This window comes from Quercus robur, chromosome 2, assembly GCF_932294415.1.
Source record: "Quercus robur chromosome 2, dhQueRobu3.1, whole genome shotgun sequence".
Taxonomy (NCBI): Eukaryota; Viridiplantae; Streptophyta; class Magnoliopsida; order Fagales; family Fagaceae; genus Quercus; species Quercus robur.
In genome coordinates this window covers 4,786,203-4,801,755 of record NC_065535.1, presented here as the reverse complement: position 1 = coordinate 4,801,755, position 15,553 = coordinate 4,786,203, and the positions used below count along the sequence as shown (strand labels likewise).

At 39.9% G+C, this 15,553-nt stretch overlaps 1 protein-coding gene across 1 annotated transcript; it reads right to left on the bottom strand.

Annotated features, from left to right (window-relative positions):
* Positions 1–9,816: 9,816 nt before the first annotated feature.
* LOC126710512 (triacylglycerol lipase OBL1-like) lies at positions 9,817–15,313 on the bottom strand. Its single transcript, XM_050411000.1, has 5 exons — positions 14,927–15,313; positions 14,345–14,538; positions 14,190–14,223; positions 10,399–11,015; positions 9,817–10,305 (listed from the first exon to the last, which is right to left on the bottom strand). Exons 1-5 carry the CDS (start codon positions 15,228–15,230, stop codon positions 10,042–10,044), a joined length of 1,413 nt encoding a protein of 470 aa, XP_050266957.1. The 5' UTR covers positions 15,231–15,313; the 3' UTR covers positions 9,817–10,041.
* Between the last annotated feature and the right edge of the window lie 240 nt (positions 15,314–15,553).

Sequence of the window (15,553 nt, the reverse complement as noted above, 5' to 3'; positions counted from 1 at the left end):
AAATGGATCCGTCATCCCTGATTTTATACTCTTTAGTTGCCCCCTCACTCTATGGGTCCGTCACCCTTCTTAGACGAACCTGTGAAGTGACGGTTAGACTTGTCTACTGAGAAATGTGTGCAAATTGACAGGCTGGCCTAGGGTTATTAATGTCGTAGGGGTACATGTCATTCCCTCAATGGCCAATCTCTTGGAAGGAAGCGTCCCTTCGTCTTCTGTGTCGTTCCCTTTATATAAACCTGCTCTCTTAATTCTCATTTTTCACTTTTTGCAGTGAATTCGTAATCAGAGTGCTACTGTCTACTTCAGTAAATCATCATACTGTCTACTTGGTGCATTCGTCATCCATACCTTTCTTGCTGCTTATCTTCAACTAGTAAGTATTTTTTTACCTTCTGTTGAATTCTATTGTCATTTTTTTGGACTTTTCACACCCGTCGTCTATGTAGATCCGTCAGTGTCTTAGGATTTATTCGTCACGTGTAGGTGATAGATGTCTAGTGTGTTAAGTAACCAATCGTGTGTCTGCGAGGGGGCGGGCTATGATGAGGTATTCCTGTCAGGTTAGAACGACCCTGACACCTCAAGTGAAGAAAGGAACCCGTCGACCACCTCACCTTCCACAAGGGATGAAGATTTGGACATGGATAGGTCAAAGGGTGATTCTATTGATGGCCTAATTGGTGCTGAACCCCTAACCCAATCCGTCATAGGCACTGACGAACTTAGGGAGTTTATAATACTTCCTTTGTGGATGGTAAATGACTTCATTTCTACCATCAAAGAGTCACACTTCAAAACGCTTAGGGAGAAGTACCAGATACTTGACCACATACCCCTCAGTTTACCCTACAAATCAGAGAAGTGTTATTACGAGGGCGTCGAAGGCATCAGAGTTTATGAGCAAATAATGAAAGTAAGGCTCAGATTCCCCTTGAGCGCCCTCCACCGTCGTCTCCTTCAGTACCTAGGGTTGGTCGTCACCCAAATCTCCCTAAACGCCTGGAGAGTTTTCCTTGACGTGGAGGTCTTGTATGAGGACATTTCCAAAGGGGCGCGCAGGTTGATGGTGGAAGAATTTTTTCACTGCTACCGTTCGATTGAGATTATTCAGTCTAAGGGAATGTATAGTTTGTACCTAGGAGCCTGTTGCTGAGGCTCGTGTGTGACACCCCAGACTCTAACAGAAACTGGAAAAGTCGTTATTTTTTCATGGAGGGTGATGAGTGGATGTGTCACCCTGGTGACCAAGACTTTATGCCTGTCAACAAGACATGAGGTATAATGCCCCCGTCTAGTATGTATCCATTTGTGTTCAAGTTTTTGATTATGCTAACTTATTCGTTACTTAACCGTCTCCTTTTGCAACCTGGGACCATCTACAAGTCTCCCTTGAGCAATGGAGGTTTTTGGAGAAAATTTTTAACAAAATTGAGCTATCAAAGAGAACGTGGGCTAAGTTAGTCAATTTAGACACTCACTTCTGGTATTGTGACGAACCAAAACCCACAAAAGCTGCCCAGCGATACGGCCATCAAGTTCGTAAACATAAGTCTGTCGCCCATACTTTGGTTTCTTTTCTTCGTTTTTACATTATCTAACTTCAAATATCTGTCCACTTTTGTGCAGAAATGGAAGACAACAAGAGACGTGCCTACATCAAGCAGCAAGCTGCTTTGAAGAAAAAACAAAAGGGGAATTAGCCCCCTAAGGGGACCAATTCGGCCAACCCGTCTGCCAAGAGAAAGCAGCCAGAAAAGACTGACTATTTTCCAAAGAGCCTAAAACTGTCCCCGAGCATGTGGTGGGGTTGAAGGTTGAGACCAAGAAGACGGTCACTATGCTCGGCTCAGGAAAGGACAAGGGACTCATGACGGGCCTTGTCCCCGTTACTAAAAAACCACTTGTCCTCCTCTGCGAGGATTCTAAGTATGCATTGGAGCAACTCTCATCCATCATCACAATTGAAGCCATGGGGGAGACGAGGCTCTTTAACATGCTCAAGTAACTATGTCCATCCCTTTTCTCTTTTTACTAACCCTTCTGTTTTTAGGCGATGTTAATGATAAAGGGGTTGATGGTCGTTGCCTAAACCACGAGACAACGTTGGACCGTATCAGGACGAAGGTGAGGTCGACAGAGGACGAGCAGGCTAAGTTGAAGGCCTGGAAGGTTGCTCAGGAGAAGAAGCTTGCTTTGTCTGAGGAAGCTAGGGGTGAGCTAGAGAAGCAAATGGAGCTGTTGAGGTAGGTCTTGGAGGACAAAGAGAAAGAAATCAGTGACACCAAGGACTGGCTCTGTCAGGTGAAGGATGAAGTGATACCCGAGTATTGTGACTCCGACGCCCTTTTGGCAGAGCTCGGAGGCTCTTTTGCTGAAAGCTTTGACGACTGCCTCCGTCAAGTCAAAACTTCTTTTCTAGAGTTGGACATATCCCATGTCACTATCGATGCCCCGGCTCAGACCTCAGTTCAGCCCGTCCACTCCGAGAGCACGGATGAGTTATTTGTTGATGATGCCCCTGTCGACGACCCTCATGGTGATGGAGAGACTACTACTGAAAGCCAAATCAAACCCGTCGTGGACAGCACCTACCATCTTGACGAAGTTCAATTTGTGGAAGAGAAGGATGAAGATATTCTTGTCCAGTAGTAGTTTTTTATTTTTTTATTTATGGTGAAAATGTAAAGTTTTTGAAGAACAGTTTATGTTTTAATTTATCCATCGCTTTCTGTATTTAGGCTTCTTCCTTTATGGGCTTCAGTAATATTTGATTACTTATTTTATCTGTCTACTTTTATTTCTGTAGATGAATTTGTTCAGCTTATGGTTACATTCATCCACTTTTATGGAAATCAATTTTCTTATCATCCCTTGGATGAAACCGTCCTCTTATGGACTAGTAGTTTTAATTCAACGTGGTTGAATCCAACCATTTTATGGATCTCATAATTTTTTGATCACCCTCTTGGATGAACCCGTCCTCTTATGGACTTGTAACTTTAATTCAACTTGTGGTTGAACCCGTTCACTTTATGGACTTCATAACTTTAATTAAACGCGTGGTTGAATCCGTCCACTTTATGGACTTCATAATTTTAATTCAGCGTGTGGTTGAACTTGCCCACTTTCTGGACTTGAGGTTGAACCTGTCCACTTTTTGGGTAAGTCTGTCTACTTTGGACTTAACTTCAGATCACCCTTTATGGGATGAGCCCGTCCACCATGTGGACTTACAAATCACCATTTTGGGATGAATTCGTCCCTTTAGGACGTTAATAACTATGTAGACATGTAGATACCAGGCACGATATTTCTGAATAACTACTCCTCTTATTGTGGTAAACATGCGTTTAAAAGTTGTTCTTAAAATTTTTTAAAAAAACATGCCCTTTTGGGCTTTAAAAGAAACTACAAATAATAAAAACTTAATTAGAAAGCAATAAACTGGAAATGAGAAGCATTGTTTATGCTGTCACCTACTGGTAGTACTTCTTCAGGTGTTCTGTATTCCATGGGTGATGCAACTTTCGCCTGTCCAATGTCTCCAAGTGGTATGTTCCCTTCCTATGCCACGACGCAATTCTGTATGGCCCTTTCCAGTTAGGCCCTAGCTTTCCCTGGGAGCTGTCATTCGTGGCGCCTATTACCTTTCTCAAGACGAGGTCCCCAACCTGGAAGTCCCTGGGTCTGACTTTGGAGTTATAGTGTTTGACCATGAGGTTTTGGTACCTTGCTAACCTTTGCTCAACTGTTGCTTTTACTTCGTCTACCAAATTAAGCTGTAGGCGCATAACTTCGTCATTCTTGCCTTCGTCGTGGTTCCCTACTCTGTAGCTTGTAAGTTCTATTTCAGCTAGGATGACTGCCTCACTTCCGTATGCCAGTCGAAATAGTGTCTCCCCTATAGGCATTCTTGCCGTCGTCCTATATGCCCATAAAACACTTGTCGTCGTCCTATATGCCATATACCCTTTGCCCCTTCGAGTCAAGTCTTGATAATTTTGAGCAAGGATTAGTTTGTGACCTCCACTTGTCCATTGGCCTGGGGTGAGCAGGCAATAAGTAGTGGTTCTTGATCCCTAATTGCGAGTAGAAGTCTCTGAAGGCATTGTCGTTGAATTGCTTTCTATTGTCCAAGACAAGCACTCTAGGTATACCATACCTACAGATAATGTTCTTTCATACCAAATTACGCACATTCTTCTCCATGATGGTGGCCAGGGCTTCTGCTTCTACCCATTTGGTGAAGTAGTCAATGCCGACCACCAGGAACTTCAACTGTCTGACTGCTGTTGGGAAGGGGCCTATGATATCCAATCCCTATTGAGCGAATGGCCATGGAATCGTCATTGGAGTGAGCTCCTCCGTCGGTTGCCTGATGAGGTTGTTAAATCTTTGACACTTGTCGCAAGTTTTAACGTATGCGTGGGCATCCTTTTGCATGGTTGGCTAGCAGTATTCGACCCGGATTAGTTTATGTACCAACAATCATGATCCAGAGTGGTTTCTGCGGACTCCTTTGTGGACTTCTCTCATGACATAGTCTGCCTCCTCGGGGATGAGGCACCTCAGGTACGGTCGGGAGAAGCCCCTCTTATATAGAACGTCTTTAATCAAAATGAAGTGAGCTGCCTGAACCTTCGACTTCCTCGCAGCCTCTTTATCGTCCAGTAACACATCGTCTTTTAGGTAAGAGGCTATTGGCGTCGTCCAATAGTTCTTGGAACTTATCTCTTGCACACCAATATCATCTATTAATGATGACATTTGAATGAAGGACAATAACTGACCAGGGATGAGCACATGCTTTGTTGAAGCAGCTTTAGCAAGTCTGTCGGCGTGCTTGTTCTTCTTCCTTGGGATTTCGACAAACTTTACTTGGAGGTTGCTAACTCGTCCCTTCACCTGTTCGAGGTACCTCTTCATCCGTTCATTCTTGCACTCATAGTCGCCATTAACTTGACTGGTTACTACTTGGGAATCGCAATATACGACCAAATTTTCAGCTCCTGCTGCCTTTGCAAGGTCTAGTCTTGCTATTAAGGTTTCGTACTTTGCTTCATTATTGGTCATAGGAAAGTCCAGACAGATCATGCATTCGATCATATCTCCTTCCAGGTTATGGAGTACCACACCAGCTCCACCTACTTGCCTATTTGAGGATCCGTCTGTGTGGTTGCTCCATTGTGGGACCTCTTCTGCCCCCTCGCCTTCCACGAGTGTGAATTCTGCGATGAAGTCAACTACCATTTACCCCTTCATGGTTATGCGTAGTCGATATTGTATGTCGAATTCACTCAACTCGACTGCCCATAGTGCCATTCATCCTGTAGCTTCGGGACTACTCATAACTTTACGTAGGGGCTTATTCGTCAAGACGATCACTGTGTATGCCTGGAAATATGGTTTGAGCTTTCGTGCCACAGTTACTAACGCGAAGGTGAGCTTTTCCATCTGAGGATACCTCTCTTCCGCTCCTCGAAGTGCTCGGCTCGTGAAGTACACGGGCTTCTGCACGCCCTATTTTTCTCTGACCAAAGTCGTGCTTACAATGGCCGGGAAGACGGCCAGGTATAGGAATAGTTCTTCCCCAGGTTTAGATGGGCTTAGTAAGGGTGGAGAAGAAAGATATGCCTTCAAATCTTCAAACGCTTGCTGGCACTCTTCTGTCCATTCAAATGACTTCCCCAACGTACGGAAGAAAGGTAGGCACTTATCTGTCACTCTTGAGACGAACCTGTTTAATGCTACTATCTTGCCGTTCAGGTTCTGTACTTCCTTGACCGTCTTTGGCGGAGTTAGCTCCATTATGGCTTGTATCTTTTCCGGATTGACCTCGATACCCTTTGGGATACCATGAACCCTAGGAACTTTTCTGCCATCCCCTCGAACATACACTTGTTTGGATTTAGTTTCATGTTGTACGACCAAAGGCTGTTGAACGTCTCTTGGAGGTCACTCAAGTGGTCGTCCTCCTGTATGCTTTCTACCAACGTGTTGTCCATGTAAACTTGCACATTTCTTCCAATCTGGTGTGCGAACATTCTGTTCATCAACCTTTGGTACATGGCTCCTGTGTTCTTGAGTCCGAACAACATCACTTTGTAGCAGAATCCCTGGCTGGTGATAAATGAGGTTTTCTCTTGATCGGCCTCATTCAGTTTGATTTGGTTGTAACCAAAGAATGCGTCCATGAAGCTTAGTAGTTGGTGTCTTACGGTCGAGTCTACCAAGGTGTCAATCCGCATGAGAGGATAACTGTCCTTTGGGCAGGTCCTGTTTAAGTTTGTGAAATCTACATACATCCTCCATTTTCTATTGGCTTTCTTAACCATTACTACATTTGTTAGCCAATCAGAGTAGTATACTTCTCGTATGAAGTTTGCATCCTATAATTTGTGAACCTCCTCAGCTATGGCTTTGTCTCGTTCCTGTGCGAACACCCGTTTTTTCTGCTAGACGGGAGAGAATGAGAGCGATACATTCAACTTGTTGACTATGATCGACGGATCAATTCTTGGCATGACCTCATGACTCTAGGCGAACACGTCCTGGTTTTCCCTTAGGAATGACGTAAGTGCCTGACGCACTGGCTGATTGGCCAAGGTACCTATCCTCGTTGTTCGTTCAGGCCTAACATCATCAAGGAGTACTTCTTCCAACCCTTCCACTGGCTCCGCTATCGTCTGTTGTTCTTCAATACACATAGTTTGCAAATGATCGTCCATCTCTAGTATGGCAATATAGCATTCGTGTGCTGCCACTTGATCCCTTCTTAGTTCTCCCACTCCGTACTCGGTGGGAAACTTGATCATCAAATGGTAGGTTGAGGTTACGGCCTTCCACGAATTCAGAGTAGGATGGTCCAATATGGCGTTGTACGTAGATGAACAATCAGCAACTAGGAATGTGACATCCTTGGTGATATGCTGAGGGTAATCTTCGGCCATCACTGGCAGGGTGACCGCCTCTAGGGGATGCACCCTTGTCCCTTCAAATCTTACGAGCATTGCGTTGGTTGGAATCAACCGTTCTCTCTCTATTCTCATTTGTTGGAATTCCGGATAGTATAGGATATTGGCAAAGCTCCCATTGTCCACAAGGACTCAGTGGGTGTTATAGTCCCCTACACATATGCTGACTACAAGTGCATCATCATGTGGGTGATGGAGGCGTCGGGCATTTTCCTCCGTGAACCCAATTACGAGGTTTTGGATCCGTGCCATCTTTGGGTGCTCCCCGTCAGCTGGATGTTCTGAACCATCCGTAGGTAAGTCTTGCGTGCCTTCCTAGAAGAACTAGAGGCTACGTTGCCCCTTATAATAATCCTTATGTCTTCTAAGGATGGCCGAGGGCGCTTGTTTTCTATCCAAACAGGCTGTCTTTGGGGCTGTTCTGTCCTTTCCTTACCGATGAATCTACAACTTCCCTTGCCTTATGAGAGCTTCTATTTGCTGCTTTAAGTCATAACACTCGGACGTGTCGTGGTTTTGATTGCGGTGAAAACAACAGTACTTATTTCTAGACCTCTTGTTGGGATCTCCCTTCAACTTGTCAGGGAATGTCAAGGCCCTTTCGTATTTGATCTGCAATAGGACTTGATCAATTGGGGTGTTCAGGGGGGTAAAGCTTATGAACCTTCCGGTTGGAGGCTTGGAATGCCTTTCTTCCCTTCTATCTCCTGTCCTGGCCATCTTCTGCCCTTGGTCCTGTCGTGATTCCTTCTGTCTTTCTCTCTTTTTGGGCTTCTCTTCGCGAGCCAATAGCGCGTCTTCCACGTTCATGTATTTAGTAGCCCTGTAGAGCACATCTGACATGGTTTTTGGGTCATTCTTATACAAGGAAAATAGAAACTTACCCTTCCGTAGCCCATTCGTGAATGCGGCCACGAGTATTTTGTTGTCAGCTTCATCAATCGAGAGCGCTTCCTTGTTAAAGCGGGCTATGTAAGACCTCAACATTTCATCCTCCCGTTGTTTAATGTTCACCAGGTATGCAGTGGACTTCTTACATCTGTGTCCCCCGATAAAGTGTGAGGCGAACTGGGTGCTCAACTCTTTAAAGGTACCAATGGAATTGGGCGTCAACTTGCTGAATCAAATCCTTGTGGGGCCCTTCAACGTAGTTGGGAAGGCCCTGCACATAATCTCGTTTGCCATTCCTTGCAAGTGCATTAAAGTCTTGAAGGATTCCAAGTGATTTAGGGGGTCCTTTGATCCGTTATAGCTTTCCACCTGAGGCATTCGAAATTTTGGCGATAGAGAGAATGACAAGACGGATGCAGTGAATGGTGAATCAGTTCAATGGACCAAGTCGTCGAGGTCACTGGACACCCATCCTCTGAGGGCGTTCATCATGAAGTCCATCCGTTTCTTCATCATTTGCATCTCCGCGACTATTTGAGGGGGAGTCGTATCTGTGCAGGATGGACGGCTGGTATCCTGTTGTTCTTGTCTACTTGGGGCGTTGCTGCCTTCTGGCCCCTCCTGATTCCTTCTTTTGGCATTGGTTCCTTCTTGGTCTTCCTCTTGAGTATTCAGCACTGCGTTCTTTTGGCGTAGCTGTTCCTCTAGGTCATGATTCTACTTGGTGAGGCGTTTCACTGCTGTTGTGAGGGTTTTGATTTGTCTTTCCAAGGCCGTGGTGCACGGTTCATCACCCTAATTGTTGGTGGTGGTTGCCATCAAATGAGTAAGTACCATGTAACTTTCTGTCTAGGGAGCGGTAAGTGTGGCTTATCTCCTGAGATTCCCATAGACGGCGCCAACTAATGATACGAAAAAGCGTTAGTTAATCACACAGCACTCATGTGCTCAATCTAATACCTGCGAAACAAAAACAAAGTAAACCCTAGGAGTACCGGTGTGTTACCGGCCAAAGACCTTTCGAAGGTTAAGTTAGAAATCTTTTCACAACTCTAGAGTGCCAGAACTGGGGTGAATTATACGTACCTTTTTTCTTGAGGGCCTTGGGTTTTTATAGCAGTGTAGTGCTGACCTCCGTTTCTTGCGTAGGAAAGTATTTCCTTACGAGAAAGATCATCATAAATGTGCGTATATTACGGGATCCCTTTCTTGTTAGAACTCTACTGATTAGGGTTAAGCATGAGACGCAAGTTGTTTCTATTTAGAATTCCTTGGAGGCCACTTAAGTCCTGTGGATACCACGTGACCTTGGGATTTGTCCACCTCGTGGTCGTGTGCCTTAAATCCGTCCACATATGGAGACTTACCGTCCACTTAGTCTAGGACCATCAGGTCTATTTAAATGGATCCGTCATCCCTGATTTTATACTGTTCTCCAGTAAACACAATCTTGGGGATTCAATGGTTAATAATGCATGCATGTATGTAAATCAATCTTTGGATTTTTCTTTTTCATTTTGGGAATTTTTTTTCACCATAATATTTTGTCGTACATGTGGAGATACTACTTATCTAATTAAGCTCTAGTTTTTATCAAAACCTTGAAAGTGACTAGGTTATGTGTACTCTGTGCATTATTATGATTGATTTGTTAGTTTTTGAAATTCTTCCAATTGGTAATATGGTGGGCAATATAACTTGTAGTGTACTTTGTTATCTTTTTATCTTCTATATATCTTAGATGCAGTAGTTTGGTTTTGGACATGATGTGCTATTTTAATATAGGAATCAATTGTTTTTGAAGTAATAGCATGCCATTAGAGAAATGAGACATATGACTTTCCTGCAATTAATGTGGCATCTAAAAATTGATATGTAGAAGCTGCTTAATTTTGAATGGTCTAGTATTACTTTGATGAAGAGATACCGTATTCTTTCTAAACTTCGATGAAGTGAAATAGAATGTTGTTATCCTTACCAGTTATAAGATTACAAGTGTATTGTTGGAACTTGGAACAAAATTCTCAAAACTTAAATTCACACCGAAGTACTGAACAATATATTTCAATACTTTTACTGAAATTTATTTCACTACTCAATTCTTTGAATCTCTATTCTCTTGACAGTCTAGAGGAAATGTTAATCTACAGTTTCGGTTTTGTATTTGTGTAGGTCAGTTAACCTCAGAATCTTGTAGGCCTAGAGGTAAAGATCCCAATCGGGTAACATTAACATAATTTGGAGGCAAATGTTCTGCTAATCCTGGAAATACCAATCCAAAAATCCTCATAATTTTCATTAACCAACTTTCTTTGTACTCCTGACCGCTTGTATATGGGATAATGAAACTCCGGATCAGCTCCCAAACTGCATTCAAGAATTTGAAAATGGCCCATGTCGCCGAGAAGTAGTTCTTATTTGGCTCGTCCTTCAGAATCTGCACTCCAACAGGATGCATAGTTTAACCTCATTGAACCAAATCTAAAAATATACATGCTTAAAAAGAGAGAGAGAGAGAGAGAGGACTGACCTTTCCTTTATAGAAGCTATTGTAGTAGAGGCAAGGTCCAAAGTGAGTAAAAAAGTCATTATCATCATCATCATAAGGGACCCTAGGCACTATGTCATTGCAGTAAACAAACCTTAAATACCTCACATCATATTGCTTCAACTTCTTCTCCATATAACCCCCCAACTGATAGTCTCCAACCCTTGGTTGCCCAAATGTGTACACTCCCTCCAACTTATGCATCAACCATTCCTCTTCATGTTTTGCTAGCACAGTTAGAAACAAAATTGCCAATGCCCCACCCAAACTGTGTCCTGTTAATATAAATTTTGCATTCTCATTTTTTTGCAATAACTCTCTCAACCTTTGTCTGATTTCATAATAAGCATATTTCTTTTGGTTAATTCCTTGTTCTATTTCTTTAGGCCATCCTTTGTTCTTTTGAAGACCAAGAGCTTTCATAAAGCCACTATGAGTCTTACCCACCCCTTTAAATTCATAATAGGAGAGATCCACATCTGTTCTCCATGCTTCTGGGTCGAATGGCTCAGTGCCCCTAAATGCAACCACGATTAGGTTAGGGTCAACCCTTTTATCTTGGAACATAATGGCTTGAGTTGCAGCGTCCTCCAAGTAATCTGCCAAACATTGGATTAGAACATTTTTGATTTCTAGTTGGCCAAAAAAAGAGAAAGGTAAACTACTAAATTGCAGGCAAAGAACATAATAATCTTTCACAAAGTGTTGCTACAGTTAGCATGGGGGGACAATACAAAGTGTTGCTATTTTCATAACTATTTTGACTGCATCCAAATCCTAATACTAATATAAGGACTAAATTAAAAGACCGTCCTAAATAAATTTATCTTAAAGAGTCTATCATCGTTTCAAATGATTGCACTGCAACTATGTGCGTTAACCCATGAAGATTTAGCCAATCTGAGGAATTTATGTTTGAGCAATGAAGATGAAAATATATAACATCCATCCCACATGATTGTTTAGTTAGAGACAAATAGCGTTATGTTGTTTAGTTAAATCAAAGCCCAAACGTTAGTAACTTTTTGATTTTTCAAATCTTATGATTTTAAGAAAGTATTGGCCTAACAATAAACAACAAATAATTATAAATTACCAATTTTAAAATTAAAATATAAAAATAAATAAATAAACAAAAGAATATTGAAGTGTATCAAGTTTTGAGTATGACCATCTAAAAATTAAAATTAACTGGTGTAGCCCATTTTGGGCCATGGCCCGATTCACTAACTAATAATGTGGGCCTTTTGCCCCTATTCCTCACATATTGGTATTAAACAGATGACATGGGCCGATGGATAACAAATTATCCAAGCCCAAATGATTGTGTGACAAGACAAAGAGCAAAAGAGCTGAGGTTAGAAACCTAGAAGGCCATCACTGTCACATTGATGCTCATGAAATATTGCACATGTGAGTTTGGCACAATCATGGGAATCACGACAAAGATTGGTGCAAGACAATGTTTCATTTTATGCCCTAAAGCCTAGGAATATGCATATGTGGTAGATAGAATTTTTTAAAACATTAACTTTTGTTTAAGGAAAATAGGCAATATTAAACTACATTACTTAAAAAAAAAAACTACATAATAACTTATTAAAAGTGGTGCTATAAACACAAAAATTTTATAATAATTTTGTAACTAAAGTCCCCCATTTAGCACAGACCAAGAATAGTGCATGGACCAATAACCTATAAATTAAGATTAAAGCCCCATTATCCTATGCTAAAAAGCACAACAAACCCACTAATACAAGCAAGCTCCATCTTCTCTTTTTGAAAAAGAAAGGATTCCTCAACACATATAAGAGGGAGGCACTACTATTGCTTCTAAAAAAAAAAAAAAGAAATGAAAAACAATTAAAGATTTAAAAGAGAAAGAAAAGCATGCCATTAGGTTGAAGGAAAATTATTAAGTACTTCCGGAATGCCATAAATGCGTACTCTGAGAGTACACAATAATTTTCCTAGGTCGAAAACCTAATTTTGATCTGTCTAGTGTCAAGAATCGGTAGGAGAGTCAAACTCACCAATTAAACCTAAATTTCTCGACACATAAGAACAAAAGGGTTGGACTATTGGTGATAATGACAACTTGCCTTGTGCTCACATTACACGCACAATATGTGTGTTTAAAGACTTTCTAAAAATTTCAATAGGCCGATTTAACTTTGCCATGAATTAATTTGTAATAAATACTAATTTGTATAAACTCATGTCATGTCCATATTATGTTTACAGATATTATCAAAGATTGTCATCTTTAAGTCGAAGACTCTATCTATTAAACTAGCTAAGAGACCTTTGTTCAACTAGTTGAGTGGTTAATCAGACTGGGTTTTGAGTTTTTTCCCCCTATTATTTGTTTCATGCTTTTACAGCCAAAGGGCACCTTCGTAATTCTCAGTAATTATCCTCTAAAAAAAAAAAAAATCAAATGCTTTTCTACAATTCTACCATATTTTCATAATTAAAAACACGCTAGTTTAACCTTTTGACAAATAATTAAGTACATTGTTTATCTAAGTGGACTATTAATATGGTACTATCATATGCATTCATATCAATAAGTTAATACTTCATATTTTAATCCCAATAGTTTCTCAGTCAAAAAAAAAAAATCCCAATAACTACCGTAGTTTAGCAAAATATTGCCAACGGTTTGCCCGTACGCAATGACGGAAATAAAAAAACACCCAAACAAATTGTTTAGGTGAAGTCCTGTCAAATCAGGGTTAGGTAAGAATTATAATATAGTACTGATCCATATGCACCAGTACAAACGCTAAATTAATTACAAATTGACATTATTTTAATCACGACCACCAGTTATTTCTAGGTAATAATAATATGTTTTGACTTTTGACTCTTTCCAATCAATATTGGACATCTTCCAATTATTGCTAATGACATTGACAACCATATATTTTATTGTGGGATTCGAATTTAAGGTGCGTCTTAGGAAAGTACATTCGAACTTTCAAGGCGAGAATCCAACGCTGATAAGAATACAGTGTGTATTTTTTTTATGGAAAGAAAATAGTGTGTACTTTGGTACTCCTATTATATAAAATTGACATGCATATTACATAATATCGAAAAAACACAATCATAACAGGTTTACTACCCTAGCCCATTTTTTAACTTCCATGTGGGTACACACTTCACATGGGGCAGATAAAAGCAAATGTAGAATCTATAATCCATGTGATTTTGTATCAAAACACGTTCTCTTATTAGTAATTGGATTCATACTTTTCATATATGGGATCTTTGATTTAAAGTTATTGAAGGAAAGTGCCCTTTTAACAAATTATAAGTGCAGTCCATTATTGACCGACAAATTATTTCAATTAGTTTTTTTTTAGAAATTATTATCTCAATTAGTTAGTAGTGTGCACATTTGGATAATTTATCTTTCTTATTAGTTTATGTGTTTTACTAATGTATGCTCTAATATTAATAAATTTTTTTAAAATTTTTTTAATGAAAAATTGAAAAATAACTAACTTTTTTTACAGTTTTTTTTTTTTTTCAAATTTTCATTAAAAAAATTCCCTAAAATTGATGAATAATATAGCTCTTAGAGCATACATTAACCAAACTCATAGTTTATTAGCTTATTTGTTTATGAGTTATGTTAGCTTTTTAAATATTTTTATTTTATGGATAAAATTGTGAGATAGAAGATTTCCATTCCTATTCTTCTATAACCTAGGTCATAACTACATAATTTTTTTTTAAAAAATATCATATAGGTTGTTGCTTACCGTTCCAAAAGTTGTTGAAGCCCAAGAATTCCATCTGTGCAAAAATGAAAGAAAAAAAAAATGAAACGTTAATCATCATCATCATAGCCATCCCATCATATATAACAAGGGTAGAATCAAGCAAAAATTTGTTTTGCCATGTCAGTGATACTTACATTCCAATGATCCTTGATTATGGTTTTAACGAATGCTTCATTTTCGTATGACAATTTGGAGGCCATAATTGAGAGTGACGCGTTGTATTTTCTGTTACCATAACTAATCCTTTTGTCTAATTCCACTCTTTGATCAAGATTTCCCACCACAGACGTAAACTTTGCCGATGACCTATTCGGCCTTACCATTTTTCCTACAAAACCCGCCTACTCATTCAATTTTTGGAAGATGTGAATTAACATATCTTGGTTTAAATAATAAATTAGAGGGTAATAGATTCTCCAACTAAATTTCAAGACATGACTGCATTAAATTAAATTAATTTTTAGAAATATAACACTGCATTACAGTCATGGTTTTCAATTTACTTAGGAAATCTAAGATATTAGTACTTATTAGTACCTAATAAATTAGATATTAGTAACATTTAGAAGTTAGAACACATACATAATAGCATAATTACTGCATCGCAATTTTGCCCATATATACTGCCATACATGCATGCGGATTATATATATGGAACTTTATAAATATCATGCTACATATGAAACAAAACATAGACACAATCACACAAACCAAACCTGTAAAGAAATTGGTGATGAGCCTGAGTAATCCACCGTTGCTTGAAAGAAGATTCAGCCATAGCTCTAACACATTCCCTATTAGGACCATAGGTTTTCCCACCTTAAGGAGGAGTTTCTGCACAAAAAGGGAGTTGAAGATGTACCATCTTATCCAAAAATCTCCCTCAAGTTCTTCTGAGTACTCGATGAATTTACTAGTTTCTGACTTTGAGGAAAAGAGAAAGCTAGCGAGATCATAGAAACTAGCGTTTTCTGGCTTCAGCACAAAATAATTTTCACAGAATTGTTTCTCAGAAGACATGGCTTAGAAGCAGTATGGAGAAGGTGAAGGATGGGTTGCTATGTCAATGTCTCAATTGGGAATACTACGTAAATTTAGCAAACAGAGACTCAGTATTTATATCTGTAATTCTGTACACAACAATTCCTAACAATTTCCAAAAAAGATAAGGTAAGAGACGTATGCTTATGACTTTGAAATTTATTAAACAATTAGTCTATCTTGTCCGTGTCTTATAATGGCTAATTACTAATTCAATTGGAGGATGGCGATGGCGTGTACAAACAATGACTAATTGTTGTCCTTATGGCCCAGCTATTCACTTTATTATCGTATACTTCAAT

Excerpts from the sequence above, each read along its gene's own strand:
- LOC126710512 (XM_050411000.1), bottom strand. The coding sequence starts at position 15,230 with ATGTCTTCTGAGAAACAATTCTGTGAAAATTATTTTGTGCTGAAGCCA. Across the intron at positions 14,539-14,926 it reads CATCACCAATTTCTTTACAG|GAAAAATGGTAAGGCCGAAT; the intron begins GTTTGGTTTGTG and ends CGGGTTTTGTAG. Across the intron at positions 10,306-10,398 it reads ATAGCTTCTATAAAGGAAAG|ATTCTGAAGGACGAGCCAAA; the intron begins GTCAGTCCTCTC and ends GTTGGAGTGCAG.